The sequence below is a fragment of the Oncorhynchus keta genome, chromosome 22 (genome assembly GCF_023373465.1).
Source record: "Oncorhynchus keta strain PuntledgeMale-10-30-2019 chromosome 22, Oket_V2, whole genome shotgun sequence".
Classification (NCBI taxonomy): domain Eukaryota; kingdom Metazoa; phylum Chordata; class Actinopteri; order Salmoniformes; family Salmonidae; genus Oncorhynchus; species Oncorhynchus keta.
Window position 1 is genome coordinate 25,254,113 of NC_068442.1, and position 19,814 is coordinate 25,273,926.

At 40.2% G+C, this 19,814-nt stretch overlaps 1 protein-coding gene across 1 annotated transcript; it reads right to left on the reverse strand.

Moving 5' to 3' along the window:
• Window positions 1-1,180: 1,180 nt before the first annotated feature.
• LOC118400761 (gonadotropin-releasing hormone II receptor-like) lies at window positions 1,181-18,977 on the reverse strand. The gene is made up of 4 exons (XM_035797768.2): window positions 18,632-18,977; window positions 4,292-4,920; window positions 3,387-3,591; window positions 1,181-3,192 (listed from the first exon to the last, which is right to left on the reverse strand). Exons 2-4 carry the CDS (start codon window positions 4,841-4,843, stop codon window positions 2,675-2,677), a joined length of 1,275 nt encoding a protein of 424 aa, XP_035653661.1. The 5' UTR covers window positions 4,844-4,920; window positions 18,632-18,977; the 3' UTR covers window positions 1,181-2,674.
• Between the last annotated feature and the right edge of the window lie 837 nt (window positions 18,978-19,814).

Consider the following 19,814-nt stretch of genomic DNA (forward strand, 5'->3'; position numbering starts at 1 on the left):
AACGTGTCCAAACGTTTGACTGATACTGTACGTACACTACCATTCAAGTTTGCGGTCATTTAGAAATATCCTTGTTGTTGAAAGAAAAGCTATGTTTTTGTCCATTTGTCCAAATCGATCAGAAATACAGTGTAGACATTGTTAATTTTGAAAATGACTATTGTAGCTGGAAACAGCTGATTTTTCATGGAATATCCACATAGGCGTACAGAGGCCCATTATCAGCAACCATCACTCCTGTGTTCCAATAGGGCGGTGTTAGCTAATCCAAGTTTATCATTTTAAAAGGCTAATTGATCAATAGAAAACCCTTTTGCAATTTTGTTAGCACAGCTGAAAACTGTTGTACTGATTAGAGGCAATCAAACTAGCCTTTTTTAGACTAGTTGAGTATCTGGAGCATCAGCATTTGTGGGTTTCGATTACAGGCCCAAAATGGCCAGAAACAAAGACCTTTTTTCTGAAACTCATCAGCCTATTCCATGCGAGAAATTGCTAAGAAACTGAAGATCTCGTACAATGCTGTGTACTACTCCCTTCACAGAACAGCGCAAACTGGCTCTAACCAGAATAGAGTGGGATACAACTGTGCAAGATGACAAGTACTTTAGTGTCTTTGAGAAACCGACGACTCAAGTCCTCAACTGGCAGCTTCATTAAATAGCACCTGAAAAACACCAGTCTCAACGTCAACAGTGAAGAGGCAACTCCGGGATGCTCGCCTTCTAGGCAGAGTTGGGTCCCAGTCTGTTTTTTTGCCCATCTTAAATCATTTATTTTTAATTGGCCAGTCGGATATGGCTTTTTCTTTGCAACTCTGCCTAGAAGAGCAGCATCCCGGAGTCACTTCAACGTGCCATTGGAAGACAGGAGTGATGGTTGCTGATAATTGGCCTCTGTAGATATCCATAAAAATAAATCTGCTGTTTCCAGCTACAGTAGTCATTTACAACATTAACAATGTCTACACTGTATTTCTGATCAATTTGATGTTATTTAAAAAAAAGTGTTTCTTTCAAAACAAGGAAATGTCTAAGTTACCCCAAACTTTTGAACGGTAGTGCATGTTTCTTGGGGGGGAAATCAATACTTTGAGTCCCAAATAATATTGTGATATGTAACTAATCGACCCCCCCCAAGCTCACATATGATTGTGTTAATTACTTTCAATACATTTAGGAATTGCTTAGTGTGCATTAATACAATGAACAACTTTATTTAAATAATGTACACAAATACAAATATTGCAATCATGCACACAAATATAGCTATCCCCTTAACTTATTTCTTTGAACACAAGCTAACATTTAAGAGAAAAGCAAACAACCGAATATTAGTTAACGAAGTGCGTCTTCGGGGGTTTTCTGCAACATGTTTGGGTCCCAGTAAATTCAACATTAAAGTACCTGTATCTGTTTGTCTTCTACTGTAACGTGTACAGAATGTGGCCATAAGTATAACACACACACGCACAATATATTTTTAGAGACAAGCCAACCAACCAATCACATTTTACAGTTTGGTTGTCTCCAGTTTGATGTCAATGCAATACACTATACAGCGATTTCCCTGAGGCACTGGACATAACTTTCATAAGTAACACATTACTAAAGAACCAAACACGACTATACATATTTCTGTAAGGTAGATTCACACTTTGCTATACGGTTGTTAAAAGTAATAAATAACAAATACAAACTAATATTTCATGTAGCCTAAATACAGCCCATTTTTCATATTTTAAATTTGGAATTACATATCCACATTTCTTCAAACTGGGTTACAAGCAATTAAATACATTTCCTGTAAATAAATAAAAAAGCTTGTTCAAAACCTTTCCAACCATTCTTTACATAAAGACTCACATTTCGTAGCTACAATATTGCAAACAAGCATGGTCTACCTTAACATATACAAATCTTACCAGGGTTTTCAGTATCACATGCTCTTAAGCAAGTATCATTACATATGCTGGCAGTGTACAAGTGACTAAAGTAGACCACATTAACTGGAATGACATTCACTCTCACAGGAGGGAAAAAAACAGCAACCTGAAAGTCACATCCCAATAAGTCACGCCTCCACCTCTTCTGATAGGCTGCGGCTGCTACAATGCCCCCACCACTATTCAATGAGCATGCAGTGTTGAAAGCAATTTAGAAGCTTTCATTCAATTTAAAAAATGTAATTGATCTGTTCAAAAAAAATAATTCTCAGGCAGATTTTATAGAATAGGTTGAACAAACCAAAGCATAATTTTCAATCATTCCAATCAGTAAAAGCACTTCAGATGAACAACAGCGTCATCCCACTTTTTACAGTGCATATATCATTTCTGCCTGCAAGATGAAAGAGCAATTCATTTATAGGCTTCCTCCTTCGCACATCTTGAGGAAATTGGATATATTGTTTTCCCTGGTATACTTGGTCTGTACAGCTCTATTGAATGAAAAATGTTTTTCCAGGACAAGTCCAAAGACCACTCTACGGGAGTACTACTGTTTGAAGTAATATGCAGATAAGTGTCTTATGGCTTAAAGTGAAAATCATGTCTGGCTGAATGCAAATGTAAGCAAAATGTGCTTTCTTACAGCACAAAAGTATTCAATGTACTCATTGTCAGCCAACAGATGAGGATAAAACAATGTTCTTAAGTAGGATTTATTCTAATCCTTCATATCATGCTTTCAGGATTGGCCGGACATGGGTCACCTCCACTGCTGTGAACTGTGAGGTAGTTGCTATAGCGGCAGGGTTTCTTGCCCTGTTCCTCCTCTGCCATCTGGCCAGTGTTGGTGGTCTGGCCTTGCTGGGTAAGCCGTGTCATGCGGAAGGAAGAGCACCTGAAGGAGCCGGTCAGGGTAGTGTTGTTCTCTGACTCACGGCTGAGCACAACTGCACTCTGACAGTAGCGCTTCAGGCCATGGCGGAAATGGATAGTGAACAGGCCGTAAGTTATTGGGTCCAAACAGGCATTGAAGAGGCCAAAAATAAAGAGCATATGAGTCAAAGAATGAGAGACCGTCTCATCCATATCGTCTGGGAAGAACCAGTACCACAGTCCCAACAGGTAGTAAGGGGTCCAGCAGACGATGAAGGAAGTCACGATAACAATGCTCATTTTCAAAGTCCTCATCCGTGCTTTTGGAATGTTGTTGTGGGAGCGTCTGAGATGTATCTCCTTAGAAGACACTGAAACAAGGAAATAAACCCTTTCTCCTAATCTCAACACCATATTTGTCAATATGTTTATATGACCTTTATCATCAATATGCAGTGCTCTTAGTAACCCCCTCATGAACAACTGTATACTACTACACCTAGAAATAACTACCATTACTGCCACAGGAATAGTACAATTGAGGGTAATATGTAATTTGACCTACTGTTTCCATGGGTCATACGACTGGATATCTCCACCAGGATCCGTGTGTAACAGACGATCATGATGATCAGCGGCAGCAGGAATAGACAGGCAAAGGTGAACATGTTATACATGGTTTCCTGCCAGTGTTGGACAAAGCTCCCACGGGTAGTGCACTGGGTAAACTTTTCTGGGACTGTGATGGTCACGCTGTGGAATATCAGCATCTATGACAACAAAGGAAACGTTTGTTTTTAACAAAAAAAGTATGGTCTTTAACCATAAATCTATTGCTTGGCTTAAGTGATATACTGCATAAAATACTAGTGTTTCATGCAGCAGAAAATTGCTCCTGCCGAATCTGCAATGTGACTAATACCATGTTTAATTGCTCATTTCACTGAATTTGCACAAAGGTGAAGAGGCAAGCGTTGAATGCTTGAAATTAATTGCAGGTAAGGGCTTCTTTCGGTGATTCCATTTCTCAAAGCCTATGTAGTTTAATGGATTTCATTGCAGAGCCTCCACATGTAAAATTACTGTCATAATCAGGAATCAGTAAATGATGGCCCTATTCACCAGTTATCAATCACAATTAAAGGTTAAACCATGAACAATATTGATTAACTGCAACACCTGTACTGAAATTCCCTTCAGGAAAGCGTTTAGTTTTCTTAGTGATTCCCATTACTACATTTCTAATTGCTGTCAAAAACAAAATGTTCTATTCTTGGTAAGTGAACCTGACAATGTGCATTAAGTCAGTAATGTGCTATAATGCTGCTGCAGGGTTATGTCATTTGATGTTTTACTTAAAACATTTAACATCACTGGGGTATACCAGAAGTATAGTTGTATCCTTGTGGTGGTGTCTTAAGATTGGGCTGAGGAGATAAAACATGAAACCTCTCTTAACCAGAGCCTCACCTGAGGAACAGATAGAATCACACTCATCGCCCACGCCACAGACAACATGATCTTGCTTCTCTTCTTGGCCTCATTGATGGCCAGTGGGTTGAGGATAGCAGACTGGCGGTCCAAGCTAATGACCACTGTGACAAAAGCACAGGAGTACATGGCAACAAGTTTCATGAACATCAGTAGCCTACAGGCGACGTCTCCTGCCTGCCACTGAACTGTGATATTCCAGACAGCATCAACAGGCATGACTATGAAAGTCACCAGCAGGTCTGCCACAGTCAGGTTAATTATTAATATCCTAACGTGGGACTTGCGCTTGCCGTTAGTATTGGCAGCCCACAGCACAGCTAGGTTACAGACAGCTGACATGGCACACAGAGTAAAAGTAATGATCACTCGGACTTTGGCTGCTGTGGAGAAGGTGGGCAGCTGTAGTGAGTCTCTACTTGCACTCTTATTGCAGATGTGGGCGAGTGCTTCACAGCTGGCGTTCTGGGCTTGTTCCATCATTTGGTGAAACATCATGATCTCAGGTGACATTCTCAAGCTGTCATTCATATCCCACAGGAAAGGCAGTGACAATATCTTCTCTGGTTGTTCTCCAGCAACGTGTTCATGTGAACACTGTGGTCACTCTGTAAGAATAAACGGTTGGAAAAGAGGGATGTTAATAAGAATGCAGTTTTTGCACTTGTTCACCCGCCCGCAATTGCTAATAACCCATCCACAACCGCCCGACTATGTGATGAAGTGAAAATCTGAGGCCAGCACCCAACCGTAACCCGTAAATATAGAAAATGCACAACATTGGAGTGATGTTTTTACAGGTCTTTTTTTATTTTTTACATAGGCCTGTTTCCAAGTCAAAATGTACATTTGGTGTATTATTTTACTCTAAGAAAGGCTTAATTCTGCAGGAGTTAATATTATATATTAGGCCAGTAGTCACAGAAAAGGTTAGTGTCAAGATCAATTCTGAATCAAAATCAAAGCCGAGATTTATTTAAAAACATGACTTAAAACGTAAGGCTATGCAACATGAACCTATTAAAAACAGTTCTATAGCAATGAGGTTTGTGCAGTAGGCTATAGGCCCAATACATTATCACTGCATAATGACTATGCTTGAATTGCCCTGTCAATGTTGTTCTCAAGACCATTTTGAAATTATAAAACTAAAGAAAGTCATATTCCTTGATATTAAAAAAGACAAAAGCCGCTAACAATAACAATGCAAGCTTATCGAAACACTTTGCTACTCATTAATTTCAGCTATAGTGGTGGTTGTAGCATGAGTGGAAGTACAGAGAATGTGCATTTTATGGCTTATAAATTAAAATAAAGTGTTGACAATGCTGAATAACTTATCTTAACTGCAGCTCATGGTTTTAAAAGCTTTGAAATCTCACAGTATCAACTTTGCTGTGCGCTCGAGGCTTCTTTTCACAGTCTATGGCACAAGGAAACTGCAGATAAGGTAATCTGAGCTATATAGCCATACAACTCTCCTTCCGTGGCCTCTAACTGCTCTTAAATGCAAGTTAAACTAAATGCATGCTCTTCAACCGATCGCTGCCCACACCTGCCCGCCCGTCCAGCATCACTACTCTGTACGGTTTTGACTTAGAATATGTGAACAACTACCTAGGTGTCTGGTTAGACTGTAAACTCTCCTTCCAGACTCGCATTAAGCATCTCAAATCCAAAATTAAATCTAGAATCAGCTTCTTATTTCGCAACAACGCAGCCTTCACTCATGCTGCCAAACATACCCTCGTAAAACTGACCATCCTACTGATCCTAGACTCTGGTGATGTCATTTACAAAATAGCCTCCAACACTCTACTCAACAAATTGGATGCAGTCTATCACAGTGCCATCCGTTTTGTCATCAAAGCCCCATATACTACCCACCATTGCGACCTGTACGCTCTCGTTGGCTGGCCCTCGCTTCATACTCGTCGCCAAACCCACTGGCTCCATGTCATCTACAAGACCCTGCTAGGTAAAGTCCCCCCTTATCTCAGCTCGCTGGTCACCATAGCATCTCCCACCTGTAGCACACGCTCCAGCAGGAGATCTCTAGTCACCCCCAAAACCAATTATTTCTTTGGCCGCCTCTCCTTCCAGTTCTCTGCTGCCAATGACTGAAACGAACTACAAAAATCTCAAACTGGAAACACTTATCTCCCTCACTAGCTTTAAGCACCAACTGTCAGATCAGCTCACAGATTACTGCACCTGTACATAGCCCACCTATAATTTAGCCCAAACAACTACCTCTTTCCCAACTGTATTTAATTTATTTATTTATTTTGCTCCTTTGCACCCCATTATTTTTATTTCTACTTTGCATATTCTTCCATTGCAAAACTACCATTCCAGTGTTTTACTTGCTATATTTCATTTACTTTGTCACCATGGGCTTTTTTGCCTTTACCTCCCTTCTCACCTCATTTGCTCACATTTTATATATACTTGTTTATACTGTATGTTTGTTTTACTCCATGTGTAACTCTGTGTCGTTGTATCTGTCGAACTGCTTTGCTTTATCTTGGCCAGGTCGCAATTGTAAATGAGAACTTGTTCTCAACTTGCCTACCTGGTTAAATAAAGGTGAAATAAAATAAATAAAATAAAATTCAATCCCTTTATAAGCATAAATAAGTTCAGTAGTAAAAATGTCACAACATAATACGTTTCATGGAATTTTGAATGATTACCTAATTTCTTTACCCCACACATAAGGTCCCGCAGTTGAGCAATGAATATCTAACACAGATTCAACCAAAGAGGTTCTCTGGTTTCCATTCTGTCGCATAGAAGGGCCCTATTGGTACATGGGTAAAACTAAAAAAGCAAACACTGACTATACAAACACATGACCAATTCTATGTGCTTGTCGGACATTTCATTCCAAAATCATGGGCACTAATATGGAGTTGGTACCTCCTTCGCTACTATAACAACTTCCACTCTTCTGGGAAGGCATTCCATTAGATTGTGGTACATTGCTGCGGGAACTTGCTTCCATTCAGCCACAAGAGCATTAGTGATTTTGGGCACTGATCTTGGACGAGTAGGCCAGGCTCGCAGTCGGCGTTCCAATTCATCCCAAAGGCGTTCAATGTGGTTGGATTCAGGGCTCTCTGCAGGCCAGTCACGTTCTTCCACACCGATCTCGACAAACGATTTTTGACTCATTTCAGGAAATTAGGCGTATGTCGAGAGAGCCATTTGAACATCCGTTTTTTTTTTGCCAGAAACACAATCTGGAACGGGTGAACTTTCATGTGCCTTAATAACAAACTTGTATGCCATCTGTAAATACAAATAAAATGGTTAAAATTACAAGCCTTGTTGGTTTAGCCACAGAAAAAGACAGTCAATCATAGTGGGAAGTGGGAAGTCTCCTAAGATAATGGCTGGGCTGGACATGCCGAGAGATAAGTTCGGATTGGACTGCCATATAGCATGCTTCTGTCTATAACATGAGCTGGTCAGTATATGTAGGCAATCCTTTCTAATAGTAGAACTGCAAAGGTGTTGCTCTCCACTTTCTGTAGGACTGAGTTCTGAAATCAGTGGAAAGCACGGTGGAATTAGAGTATGACAGCTGAGGAGATTCTGGCATTGGATTGCAAATTTGCAGACCGAGTTCAAAAGAGTACACACAGAAGGCTGTTGTATAAAACACCTGTCTCTGAACTACATCTTGAAAGTAAGGCAACCATGGCATCGGTGACAGAGGGAGATGCATCCCTCCATCCATGTATATGGGAAAAATAGTCTAGCTAGCTACATTTAGAAGATATTACACATTTCTACTTTTGTCAAAAAGTTGTTTTCATTTCAAGTTACAGTGTACTGTTAGCTAGCTAATATTAGCTGGCTGGCTCGCTAGCTAACGTGACATGTATGATATGTGCAGTGATATTATTCGAAACTCAGAGCCATTTGCGTTGCTAGCTGTAGCCTAATTGTAGCCTAATTTTAGCTAGCCAACATTGAACCTGTTTAGTTATTTACCTGCAGATTCATGCTGGGTGTCACGAACCGGCTCGAAGTTTGTAACAAAAAGGGAGACAATGTGGAGATAAAATATATTTTGTTATTCCTTAACTGAAGTAAACTAAATACAATTAACAATGGTGTGTGTAGTCAGTAATCAGAAGTGTAAGTGAGTGTTTTCGTGCATAAATGTGATAACGAGGGGGGGTTGAAAGGTGCCAAAGCAAACAAATGGCCACAACCTAAATCTATCAGTGTCTGCATGGAGAGAATCTCCCAATGAATGGGGAAGAGGTGTATTTATCCCGGGACACACCCGAGCCCAGGTGTGTCCCTTTCACTGACGACCCTCCCGGCTCCGCCCACCGACATCCTATTAAGGAAAACAAGAGCAAAGGAGACAGAATACGGCAGACAGAGTGGGAGGGTCGTCACACTGGGTAGTAAAGTTATGAGTTGGGATTATGGTTCATTGTTTAACTAGCTAGCTAAACAAAAAATGACACCACTATGCAAGTAATCATTTCAATAGATTGTTATGATGTCACTGCGACAACCTCTGGCTCTGTACTCTAATTTCAGAGCACTCGTCTGAGTGTGTCAGAGCGCAGAATAACTGACAAATTTACGAACACTCAACACCCGTTGAATATGCCCAGTGTGAGGAAATGTTGGCAATTTTTCAAAAATTAAATTGTTGCCAGCAGCACAATTGCAGTCCCCAATGCTTTGTAGAATATAACAGCTCTACATGGCCGAGTAAAATTGTCAGAGTGAGCTGTTCACTCATTTGTGTCTCCAACTTGCAAGCTAGCCAACATTAGCCAGTTAGCTTGGGTCCTTGACTACCGCTGTTAGGGTCAGAATGCTCAGATGCCCTACTCCTCAGCCCGAGCATCTTGTGTGTGCTCGGAATGCTCCGAGAGCGAAACGCCCTGAATTTACGAATGGACAATCTGACAACACAGTTTACGGACGCCCAGAGCATACTCTGGCACTCCACATTGGATTTACGAACACACCTGCAGTATAAACCAGCCTTTAGTCTTGAATTCTTTGGTTGTTTAGTACATGACCTCACATGTGAATCCTTCAAGACCTGGGTGGGGCTAAAACTTAAGAGGGTGTGAACAACACTGAATGGGTGTAGACAAAGAGCTCTCCATTAGGTATACCAAAACATTCAAGGGCCATTTTCTCAAAAGTGAGGTTACAAGTTTATCAACATTCAAAGCAAATTACTTAACTATTGTTCCTCAACAGTAGCGTATGATACACTTTTCTAGCTCTGACTCTCTCATTTTTGCTACATAAGACCGAATTGAGCCGGTTGATCACATTTCTGTATGGACCTCGCTCTTTGCACAGGGGCATTGTCATGCTGAAACAAGAAAGGGCTTTCCCCAAACTGTTGCCACAATGTTGAAGCACAGCAACGTCTGAATGTCATTGTATGCTGTAGCGTTAAGACTTCACTTCACTGGAACTAAGGGGCCTAGCCAGAACCATGAAAAATTGCCCCAGACCATTATTCCTCCTCCACCAAATGTTATAGTTAGCACTATGCAGTCGGGCAGGTAGCGTTCTCCTTCCATCCACCATACCCAGATTCGTCCTTTGAGTTTTTCAGGATAAAAAAAGGGGGGAAAAAAGGAATGGAGCTAAGCAAAGGCTAAATCCTAGAGGAAACCCTGGTTTAGTCTGCTGTCAGCAGGACAATAACCTAAAACACATGGCCAAATCTACACTGGAGTTAAAAGTTTTGACTTTAATCTACGGCAAGACCTGAAAATGGTTGTCCAGCAATGATCAACAACAAATTCAACGGAGCTTGAAGAATTTGAAAAGAACAAAAGAAAAATGGGCAAATGTTGCACAATCCAGGTGTGGAAAGCTCTTAGGGAATTACCCAGAAATATTCACAGCTGTAATTGCTGCCATAAGTGATTCTATTGACTCAGGGGTGTGAATACTTAAAGGAGATATTTCTGTACTCCATTTTCAATACATTTGCAAAATTGTAAAAAAAAAAATGTCTTCACTTTGTCCTTTTGGGGTATTCAAAATAAAACCTTACATTTGTCACATAAAACAAGTGCAGACTTTGCCATGGAATGCTTACTTACAAGCCCGTAACCAACAATGCAGTTCAAGGAGAAAATATTTACGAAGTAGACAAAAATAAAAAGTAATAATAAAAAGTAACACAATAAGAATAACGAGGCTATATACAGGGGGCACCGGTACCGAGTCAGTGTGCGGGGGTACAGGCTTGTTGAGGTAATCTGTACATGTAGGTGGGGGCGATGTGACTATGCACAGGTAACAAACAACAGCAGTGTACAAAAGGGACAAGGGGGGGCGGTGTAAATGTGAATTGCCCAGTGGTAATTTTTATGAATTGTTCAGCAGGCTTGGGGTTAGAAGCTGTTGAGGAGTCTTTTGGTCCTAAGCTTGGCGCACTGGTACCTCTTGCCGTGTGATAGCAGAGAAAACAGACTATATCTTGGGTGGCTGGAGTCTGATAATTTTATGGGCTTTCCGCTAACACCGCCTATTATATAGGTCCTGGATGGCAGGAAGCTTGGCCCCAGTGATGTACTGGGCTTTTTGCAATAGCCTCTGTAGTGCGTTACGGTCAGATGCCGAGCAGTTGCCATACCAGGTGGTGATGCAACCGGTCAGGATGCTCTCGATGGTGCAGCTGTAGAACCTTTTGAGGATCTGTGGACCCAGGACAAATTTTTTCTGTGTCCTGAGGCGGAAAAGGTTTTGTTGTGCCCTCTTCATGACCGTCTTGTTAGGGATCAGCGTGACAGATGTGTTGTTGCCTACTCTTACCACTTGGGGGTAGCCCATCAGGAAGTCCAGGATCCAGTTGCAGAGGGAAGTGTTAAGTCCCAGAGTCCTTAGCTTAGTGATGAGCACCATGGTGGGCACTATGGTGTTGAATGCTGAGCTGTAGTCAATGAACAGCATTCTCACATAGGTGTTCCTTTTGTCTAGGTGAGAAAGGGCAGTGTGGAGTGGGATTGAGATTATGCCATCTGTGGATCTGTTGGGGCGGTATGTGAATTGGAGTGGGTCTACGGTGTCCGGGAGGATGCTGTTGATGTGAGCCATGACCAGTCTTTCAAAGGCTCTTCATGGCTACCGACGTGAGTGTCACGGGGCAGTAATCATGTAGGCAGGTTACCTTCACTTCCTTGGGCACAGGGACTATGGTGGTCTGCTTGAAACATGTAGGTATTAGAGTCAGTCATGGGGTTGAAAATGTCAGTGAAGACACTTGACATTTTGGTCCGCACATGCTTTGAGTACACATCCTGATAAGCCGTCTGGCCCAGCTGCTTTGTGAATGCTGACCTGTTTAAAAGGTTTTGTTCACGTCGGCTACTGAAAACATTATCACAGTCATCCAGAATAGCGGGTACTCTCGTGCATGCTTCAGTGTTGCTTGCATCGACGCGAGTATAAAAAGGCTTTTAGCTAGTCTGGTAGGCTCGCGTCACTAGGCAGCTCCTGTCTGGGTTTCCCTTTGTAGTCAGTAATAATTTTCAAGCCCTGCCACATCCGACAAGCGTCAGAGTAGCAGGATTCAATCTTAATCCTGTATTTAAGCTTTTCTTGTTTGATGTTTCGTCTGAGGGCATAGCAGGATTTCTTATAAGCGTCCTGATTAGTCTCCTGCTCCTTGACAGCGGCAGCTCTAGCCTTTAGTTCAATGCAGATGTTGCCTGTAATCCACGGCTTCTGGTTGGGGTATGTACGTACAATCACTGCTGGTACGACGTCGTCGATGCGCTTATTGATGACGCCGATGGCTGAGGTGGTGTATTCTTCAATGCCATTGGATGAATCCCAGAACATATTCCAGTCTGTGCTAGTTAAACAGTCCTGTAGTGTAGCATCCGTGTGATTTGACCACTTCCGTATTATGGGAGTCACTGATAATTCCTGCTTTAGTTTTTGCTTGTAAGCAGGAATCAGGAGGATATCATTATGGTCAGAATTGCCAAATGGGGGGCGGGAGAGAGTTGTATGCATCTCTGTGTGTGGAGTAAAGGTGGTCTAGGATTTATGTTTCCCTGGTTGCACGTCACATGCTGGTAAAGGTTTGGTAAAACTGATTTCAGTTTGCAATAAATTCCCCGGCCACTAGGAACACCACTTCTGGGTGTGCATTATGGCCTTATAGAGTTGGTTGAGAGCGGTCTTAGTGCCAGCTTCGCTTTGTGGTGATAAAGACGGCTACGAAAAATACAGGTGAGAACTCTTGGTAGATAGTGTGGTCTACAGCTTATCATAAGGTACTCTACCTCAGGCGAGAAATACCTCAAGACTTCTTTATTATTAGACATCGCGCACCAGCTGTTATTCACAAAAATACACAACCCCCCACCTCTAGTCTTAACAGAGGTAGCGTCTGTTCTGCCGGTGCATGGAAAATCCTGCTAGCTCTATATTGTCTGCATCTTCGTTCAGCCATGTCTCGGTGAAACACAAGATATTACAATTTTTAATGTCCCGTTGGTAGAATAATCTTAATCTTAGGTCAACCATTTTATTTTCCAGTGACTGCACATTATCAAGACGAATAGAACGCAATGGGAGTTTACTCGCACGCCTCTGGATTCTCAGAAGGTTTCCTGATCTGCAGCCTCTTTTACAGCGTTTTTTTATTCACGCAAAAGGCGTGGGCCTGTTCCAGTGAAAGCAGGATATCCTTCTTGTCGGACTCGTTAAAGGAAAGGGTTTCTTCCTGTCCGTGGTGAGTAATCACTTTTCTGATGTCCAGAATTTATTTTTGGTCATAGAGACTGTAGCAGCAACATTATGGACACAATAAGTTATAATAAGTTACACAAAACACAAAAAAAGAAAAAGCACAATTGGTTGGGAGAATGTAAAATGTCAGCCATGTTCTTAGGCGCCATCTTCAAGATTGTGTGTAGATGGGTGAGAAAATATATTTTATAAATTTTGAATACAGAACAACCTCAATTTGTCGGGGCATGGACTCTACAAGGTGTCGAAAGCGTTCCACAAGGATGCTGGCCCGTGTTGACACCAATGCATACCACAGTTGTATGAAGTTGGCTGGATGTCCTTTGGGTGGTGGAACATTCTTGATACAGACGGGAAACTTGTGTGAAAAACAGCAGCGTTGCATTTCTTGACAATCGTGCGCCTGGCACCTATTACCACACCTTGTTCAAATATTGTCTTGCCCATTCACTCTCTGAACGGCACACACACAATCCATGTCTCAATTGTCTCAAGATTTTAAAAATCCTTCTTTAATCTGTCTCCTCCCCTTCCTCTACACTGATTGAGGTGGATTTAACAATTCACATCAATAATGGATCATAGCTTTCTGGAATAACCTAGTCAGTCTATGTAATGAAAAGTGCACATGTCCTTAATGTTTTGTACTGGAAGCTATTGAAAATGAGATCTGTACGTAATTAAATAACCAAAGTTGTAATAGGACAAATATTTGCAGGAAATCAAAAGGGAAGAATAAAAAATAAAAAAAGGTGTACCTTTGATAAGAGAGGTGAAGAAACGCACCGCCCTTGTCTATAGATCTGTGGCTCATGGATAGGAAGGTATTGAAAATTAGACATATCACAAGAAATATGGCTATTTAAAAATTCTAAATAATATATTTTTTTGTTAAATCAGGGAGGTGGTGAACTGGAATTCTAATTAATGTAGCATGGATGGGGTGAGTCAATGACTTCACATCTCTATTTTACCTGGATAGGAAGCTTTTGAAAACTCCAATTGTAAATTGGTTAAAAAATAGCACCAAGAGATGTGATGTGCATCTTTCCCTTTCAAAATGATTCGGGCTCCAACACGATATGTTTTTGTTTGAAATGATTCGGTTTGATTAGATGTAGATGCAATATGACGCATTCATTGCATGAACACGTTCACTTTCCATTCTAAATTACAATCTGCTGCTGTGCCTCTGACCTGACTTCTATGTGCATAAATTATATGTAGGCACCAGAGCTGAGCCAAAAAATAAACTGGTCATCTACTACCCAACTATCAGTTTTGGGGGGATGGAATGTTTGCTTTTTGCAGATTAAAAGTGTTAGAGCTAGTAGCTAATGTATCAATATTTATTTTTAAAAATGTGCTATGACATAACCAATGAATATATACTGTAGCACAACTTTGGATTTCACCCCAGTCTCATAATCGAAACAGTTTAGACCATTTGGAAGTTGACTCAGTGAGCTTCTCTTCTTCAACCATGCAGTCGCAGGTAGCATGTAAGTGCTGTCCTCATTATGAAATTATTAACTTTACACTGTATATCTCAAAAATGACCATATAAAGAACAGGTTTGGACACCTACTCAGTCAAGGGTTCTTTATTTTCCTATTTTGTACATTTCAGAATAATAGTGAAGACATCAAAACTAGTAAATAACACATATGGAATCATGTAGTAACCAGAAAAGTGTTAAACAAAATCAAAATATATTTTATATTTGAGATTCTTCAAATTGCCACCCTTTGCCTTGACAGCTTCGCATTCTTTAAACCAGCTTCATGAGGTAGTCACCTGGAATCCATTTCTATTAACAGGTGTGCCTTGTTGAAAAATGCATTTTTCACCCCTACTTAGTCACAATCAGTTGTGTGTTGACAAAGTAGGGGTGATATACAGAAAATATGGACTTTTTTACCAAATAGCCCTTTTATGACCACATCAGCTCAAATAAGCAAAGAGAATCAGTCCATTACCTTAACTTCTCTAGGGTAGGGGGCAGCATTCGGAATTTTGGATGAAAAGCATGCCCAAATTTCACGGGCTGCTACTTGGGCCCAGAAGATATGATATGCATATACTGGTAGATTTGGATAGAAAACACTCTATAACAAAACATTTAAAATAGTGTCTGCGAGTATAACAGAACTGATTTGGCAGGCGAACACCTGAGAAAAATCCAGTCAGGAAGTAGTTTCTTTTTTGGTTTTGTAGTTTTCTATTTAATGCCATTCCAGTATCCATTGACTTAGGACTCAAATTGCAGTTCCTATGCCTTCCACTAGATGTAAACAGTTAGAAATGATTTCAGGCTTGTATTCCGAAAAATGAGGGAGTAAGACCAGTCTGAATGAGTGGACCCTGCCGTGTCACAGAAATGTTTCATGCGCAATCCCGAGAGAGTGCATTTCTTGTTTACCTTTTATATTGACAACGTTATTGTCCGGTTGAAATATTATAGATCATTTAGGCTAAAAACAACCTGAGGATTGAATATAAACATCGTTTGACATGTTTCTATAAACTTTACGGATACAATTTGGATTGTTTTTGTCTGCTTGTTTTGACTGCGTTTGAGCCTGTGGATTACTGAACAAAACAGAGGTTTTTGGATATAAAGTGACTATTGAACAAAAGGAACATTTGAGTAAATTAATGTCATCTGAGTGCACCATATGAAGATCAAAGGTAAGGGATTAATTTTCTCTCTATTTCTGAGTTTTGGAACTCTTCTGCTTGGCTGGTTACTGTTTGTAATGATTTGTCTGCTGGGCTATGTTCTCAAATAATCGTAAGGTATGCTTTCGCCGTAAAGCATTTTTAAAATCTGACACCGTGGTTGGATTCACAAGAAGTTCATTTTTAAACCTATGTAAAATGTTTTGTTTTCTGAATTTTTACAAGTATTTCTGTATTTGAATTTGGCGCTCTGTAATCTCACTGGATGTTGGCCCGCGCCCCACATACCCTAGAGAGGTTAACTACACATGGTTGATGATATTACTAGTTTATCTAGCGTGATTTATCAAAAGAGCATTTGCGAAAAAAGCACAATCGTTGCACAACTGTACCTAACCATAAACACCAATGACTTTCTTAAAATCAATAAAAAGAAGTATATATCTTTAAACCTGCGAGAAATAGTCCTATAAATACTATATTAACTAAAACCTAAAACATCTTACCTTGGAATATTGAAGACTCATGTTAAAAGGAACCACCAACTTTCATATTGCTCATGTTCTGAGCAAGGAACTTAAACGTTAGGTTTTTTTTTTTTTTTTTTTTTACATGGCGGCAGCGTAGCCTAGTGGTTAGAGCGTTGGACTAGTAACCGGAAGGTTGCGAGTTCAAACCCCCGAGCTGACAAGGTACAAATCTGTCGTTCTGCCCCTGAACAGGCAGTTAACCCACTGTTCCCAGGCCGTCATTGAAAATAAGAATATGTTCTTAACTGACTTGCCTGGTAAAATAAAGGTTAAAAAAAAATTAAAAAAAATATTGCACTTTTACTTTCTTCTCCAACACTTTGTTTTTGCATTATTTATACCAAATTGAACATGTTTCATTATTTATATGAGGCTAAATTGATTTTTAGATGTATTATATTAAGTTAAAAATAAGTGTTCATTCAGTATTGTTGTAATTGTCATTATTACATATATATTAAACAAAAAAAACAAAATAAAAAATAAAAAAAATTGTCCGATTAATTGGTATCGGCTTTTTTGGGGTCCTCCAATAAACGGTATCGGTGTTGAAAAATCATAGTCAGTCGACCTCTAATATAAACCACTAATAAAAGTACATCAATAATAAGAAGAGACTTGCTTGAGCCAAGAAACACGAGCAATGGAAATCTGTCCTTTGGTCTGAGGAGTCCAAATTTGCGATTTTTGGTTCCAACCACCGTGTCTCTGGAAGACGCAGAGTAGGTGAATGGATGATCTCCGTATGTGTAGTTCCCACTGTGAAGCATGGAAGAGGTGTGATGGTGCTTTGCTGGTGACACTGTCATTTATTTAGAATTCAAGCACACTTAACCAGTACGGCTACGACAGCATTCTGTAGCGATACGCCATCCCATCTGGTTTTCACTTAGTGAAACTATAATTTGTTTTTCCACAGGACAATGACTCAACATATATAATAATAATAATATATGCCATTTAGATGCTTTTATCCAAAGTGACTTACAGTCATGTGTGCATACATTCTACAAATGGGTGGTCCCGGGGATCGAACCCACTACCCTGGCGTTACAAGCGCCATGCTCTACCAACTGAGCTACAGAAGGACCACATCTACAGGCTGTGTAAGGGCTTTTTGACCAAGAAGGAGAGTGATAGAGTGCTGCATCAGATGACCTGGCCTCCACAATCACCCGACCTCAACCCAATTGAGATGGTTTGGGATGAGATGAACCGTAGAGTGAAGGAAAAGCAGCTAAAAAGTGCTAAGCATATATGGGAACAAGCATTCCAGGTGAAGCTGGTTGAGAGAATGACAAGAATGTGCAAAGCTGTCATCAGGGCAAAGGGTGGCTACTTTGAAGATTCCCAAATATAATATTTGTTTAACAATGGACAATTTTGCTTACTAAATGATTCAAGGTGTTATTAGGTAGCTTTGATGTCTTCACTATTATTATACAATGTAGAAAATAGTAGAATCAAAGAAAACCCTTGCTTGAGTAGGTGTGTCCACACTTGACTGGTACTGTATACCGACTGCTGATGGTGAACCTGAACAATCTAATATAAGCCCGATCAGCATGTAGCCTACCTTTAGCCAGATGAGAGTTGTGTCTCTGGCGGTAGTATGGGCTACTTGTATTCCATTAAAATACAATTTAACACCACATTTGATTTTTAAAAATAACATAGCAATTTACATTGGTTGTTACTCAACTAATAATGCATAATATTGCACAAGCCATTTTACAAACATTTGAATACTGAAGGTGATCAGGAATAGACCTACCTCGTTGGGCAGTGCGCGAAGCTGCACACAGCGCGCAATTTGATTTGGCTGATGATATTGTCCGGGGATGTTCGGCATGTAAAATGACTGTCAACATAATTACGTGTTTAGTTTAACACTGAAGTAGAGGATGCGGATGTCACAAAATATCAGGTCGTTTTGTAAGGTTACGTTAGAAAGTAATTTGAGCAAAACAGTTACGTTAACAGGTGATTCGTAGCGTTTGAATCGATTTTCGGACCGATGGATGTTACATTTGGAAACGATGCAAACATTTGAACCTGGGATCGATGCGTATCGGTGAATGTTTCATCCCTAACTGCACCCTTAGTAGTTAGAGGGGTAGATGCACCTTGTTCACTACGGTCATATGACTATAAATACATCACTCACCCTAGGACATTCCATCGGGGAGCTATTATGTTACATATTCTGTTTAGAGGCGAATTGGCTCTGGCAGCCAAATCAGACAAATACTCCATGGAATCATTGTACGGTTCTAGAAACAGCCCTCCACTTTCATATCACAAATGATTTAACAAATACTAAATATACACTTACTGTATGTACCGGTTTTAACACAGTTGCAGCCAACAGTGTTTATCTGTGACGATACAATTGTGCCGTCCGATCTTCGTTTACACAGGTGTTCAGAGACGCATGAACGTTAATGAGCACAGTTAGTCGTCTGACTTCTGTTGGTTTTCCATAAACACGTGCTGTAACATGGAAATATGGCAGTGTGGGAACCCTAACCCTATAAAGTGGGTAGTAATTTAACCTTTTAAAGGCATTTATCGCTGATATGTAAGATACTTTCCTTATGTTTCCAAAACCGTACCGCAGGCAATGTTAACGTTTAGAGAAAGCGTTGGGGATCTTAACAAAATTCACCGACCAGAAGATAGCAATAGGCGCTAAAGGTAGTTGGCGTCTATGAATGGGCTAAGACGTCAATGTTCATTAAATTACAATGGCCATTTCCTCAGCGTAAGGAAGCTACCTCATTAATAATGTAGCATAACTCAATTAGTATGCATAAATAGAAATGTGGAACCAATCATCCTTAAAACTGGAAAATTGTGTGTGACCTTGAAGTAGTTTACTAATAATGAACTATTGGAATAACAGAAGAGTTTAATATGATTGTACTCTATTTTTCACCGATTTCAAGAATCCCCTAATACCACGTTTACCAACTGGACTGAATAAACTACTGACCTGTGAATTGGCTGACAATTCCCCATCAAAAACACATTCGTTTGTTTCTCGTAAATCGATTATTCCAAAGCCACTGCAGAAACAGTTTTTGCCTTATGGTAGTAGAACAGTGAAAAAGGAAACTGACACTTTTCCACCTGAGGTTGAAGCAGGTTTTAGAAAGGCTCCTTAAAATTGTTGCCTAAATTGCTTTTATAATAGAGAGAATGTTTAGTATTGGCGATAATCAGACTTCATCAATAGCAATGATATAACTCCATGATTCACTCCTTCCTCAGCATCTTTATCATCGCATATCGGATCCTGTAGCCTACTTGTCTGTGTAACATCCGTTCATTGGTTGTATGATTCAAAAGACCAAGTGAAAAGACGTCACATTTTTTCGTTTTTGGTTTCTGAATTTGAACAACAAAAACCGAAAATCGACTTGTTTTCTCAATTACTGTCAGAATTGGAGATGTAATAACGGAAAACTAAATCTATTTCATTTTTGATTAGTTTATACCCGGAAGTAGGCTTAACC

What these genes read in the sequence shown, in the direction of transcription:
- LOC118400761 (XM_035797768.2), bottom strand. Translation starts at nt 4,843, where the DNA reads ATGAATGACAGCTTGAGAATGTCACCTGAGATCATGATGTTTCACCAA. An exon ending in TGATTCTATCTGTTCCTCAG is followed by an intron (nt 3,592 to 4,291) that starts GTGAGGCTCTGG and finishes TTGTTGTCATAG; the next exon opens with ATGCTGATATTCCACAGCGT. An exon ending in TCGTATGACCCATGGAAACA is followed by an intron (nt 3,193 to 3,386) that starts GTAGGTCAAATT and finishes TCCTTGTTTCAG; the next exon opens with TGTCTTCTAAGGAGATACAT.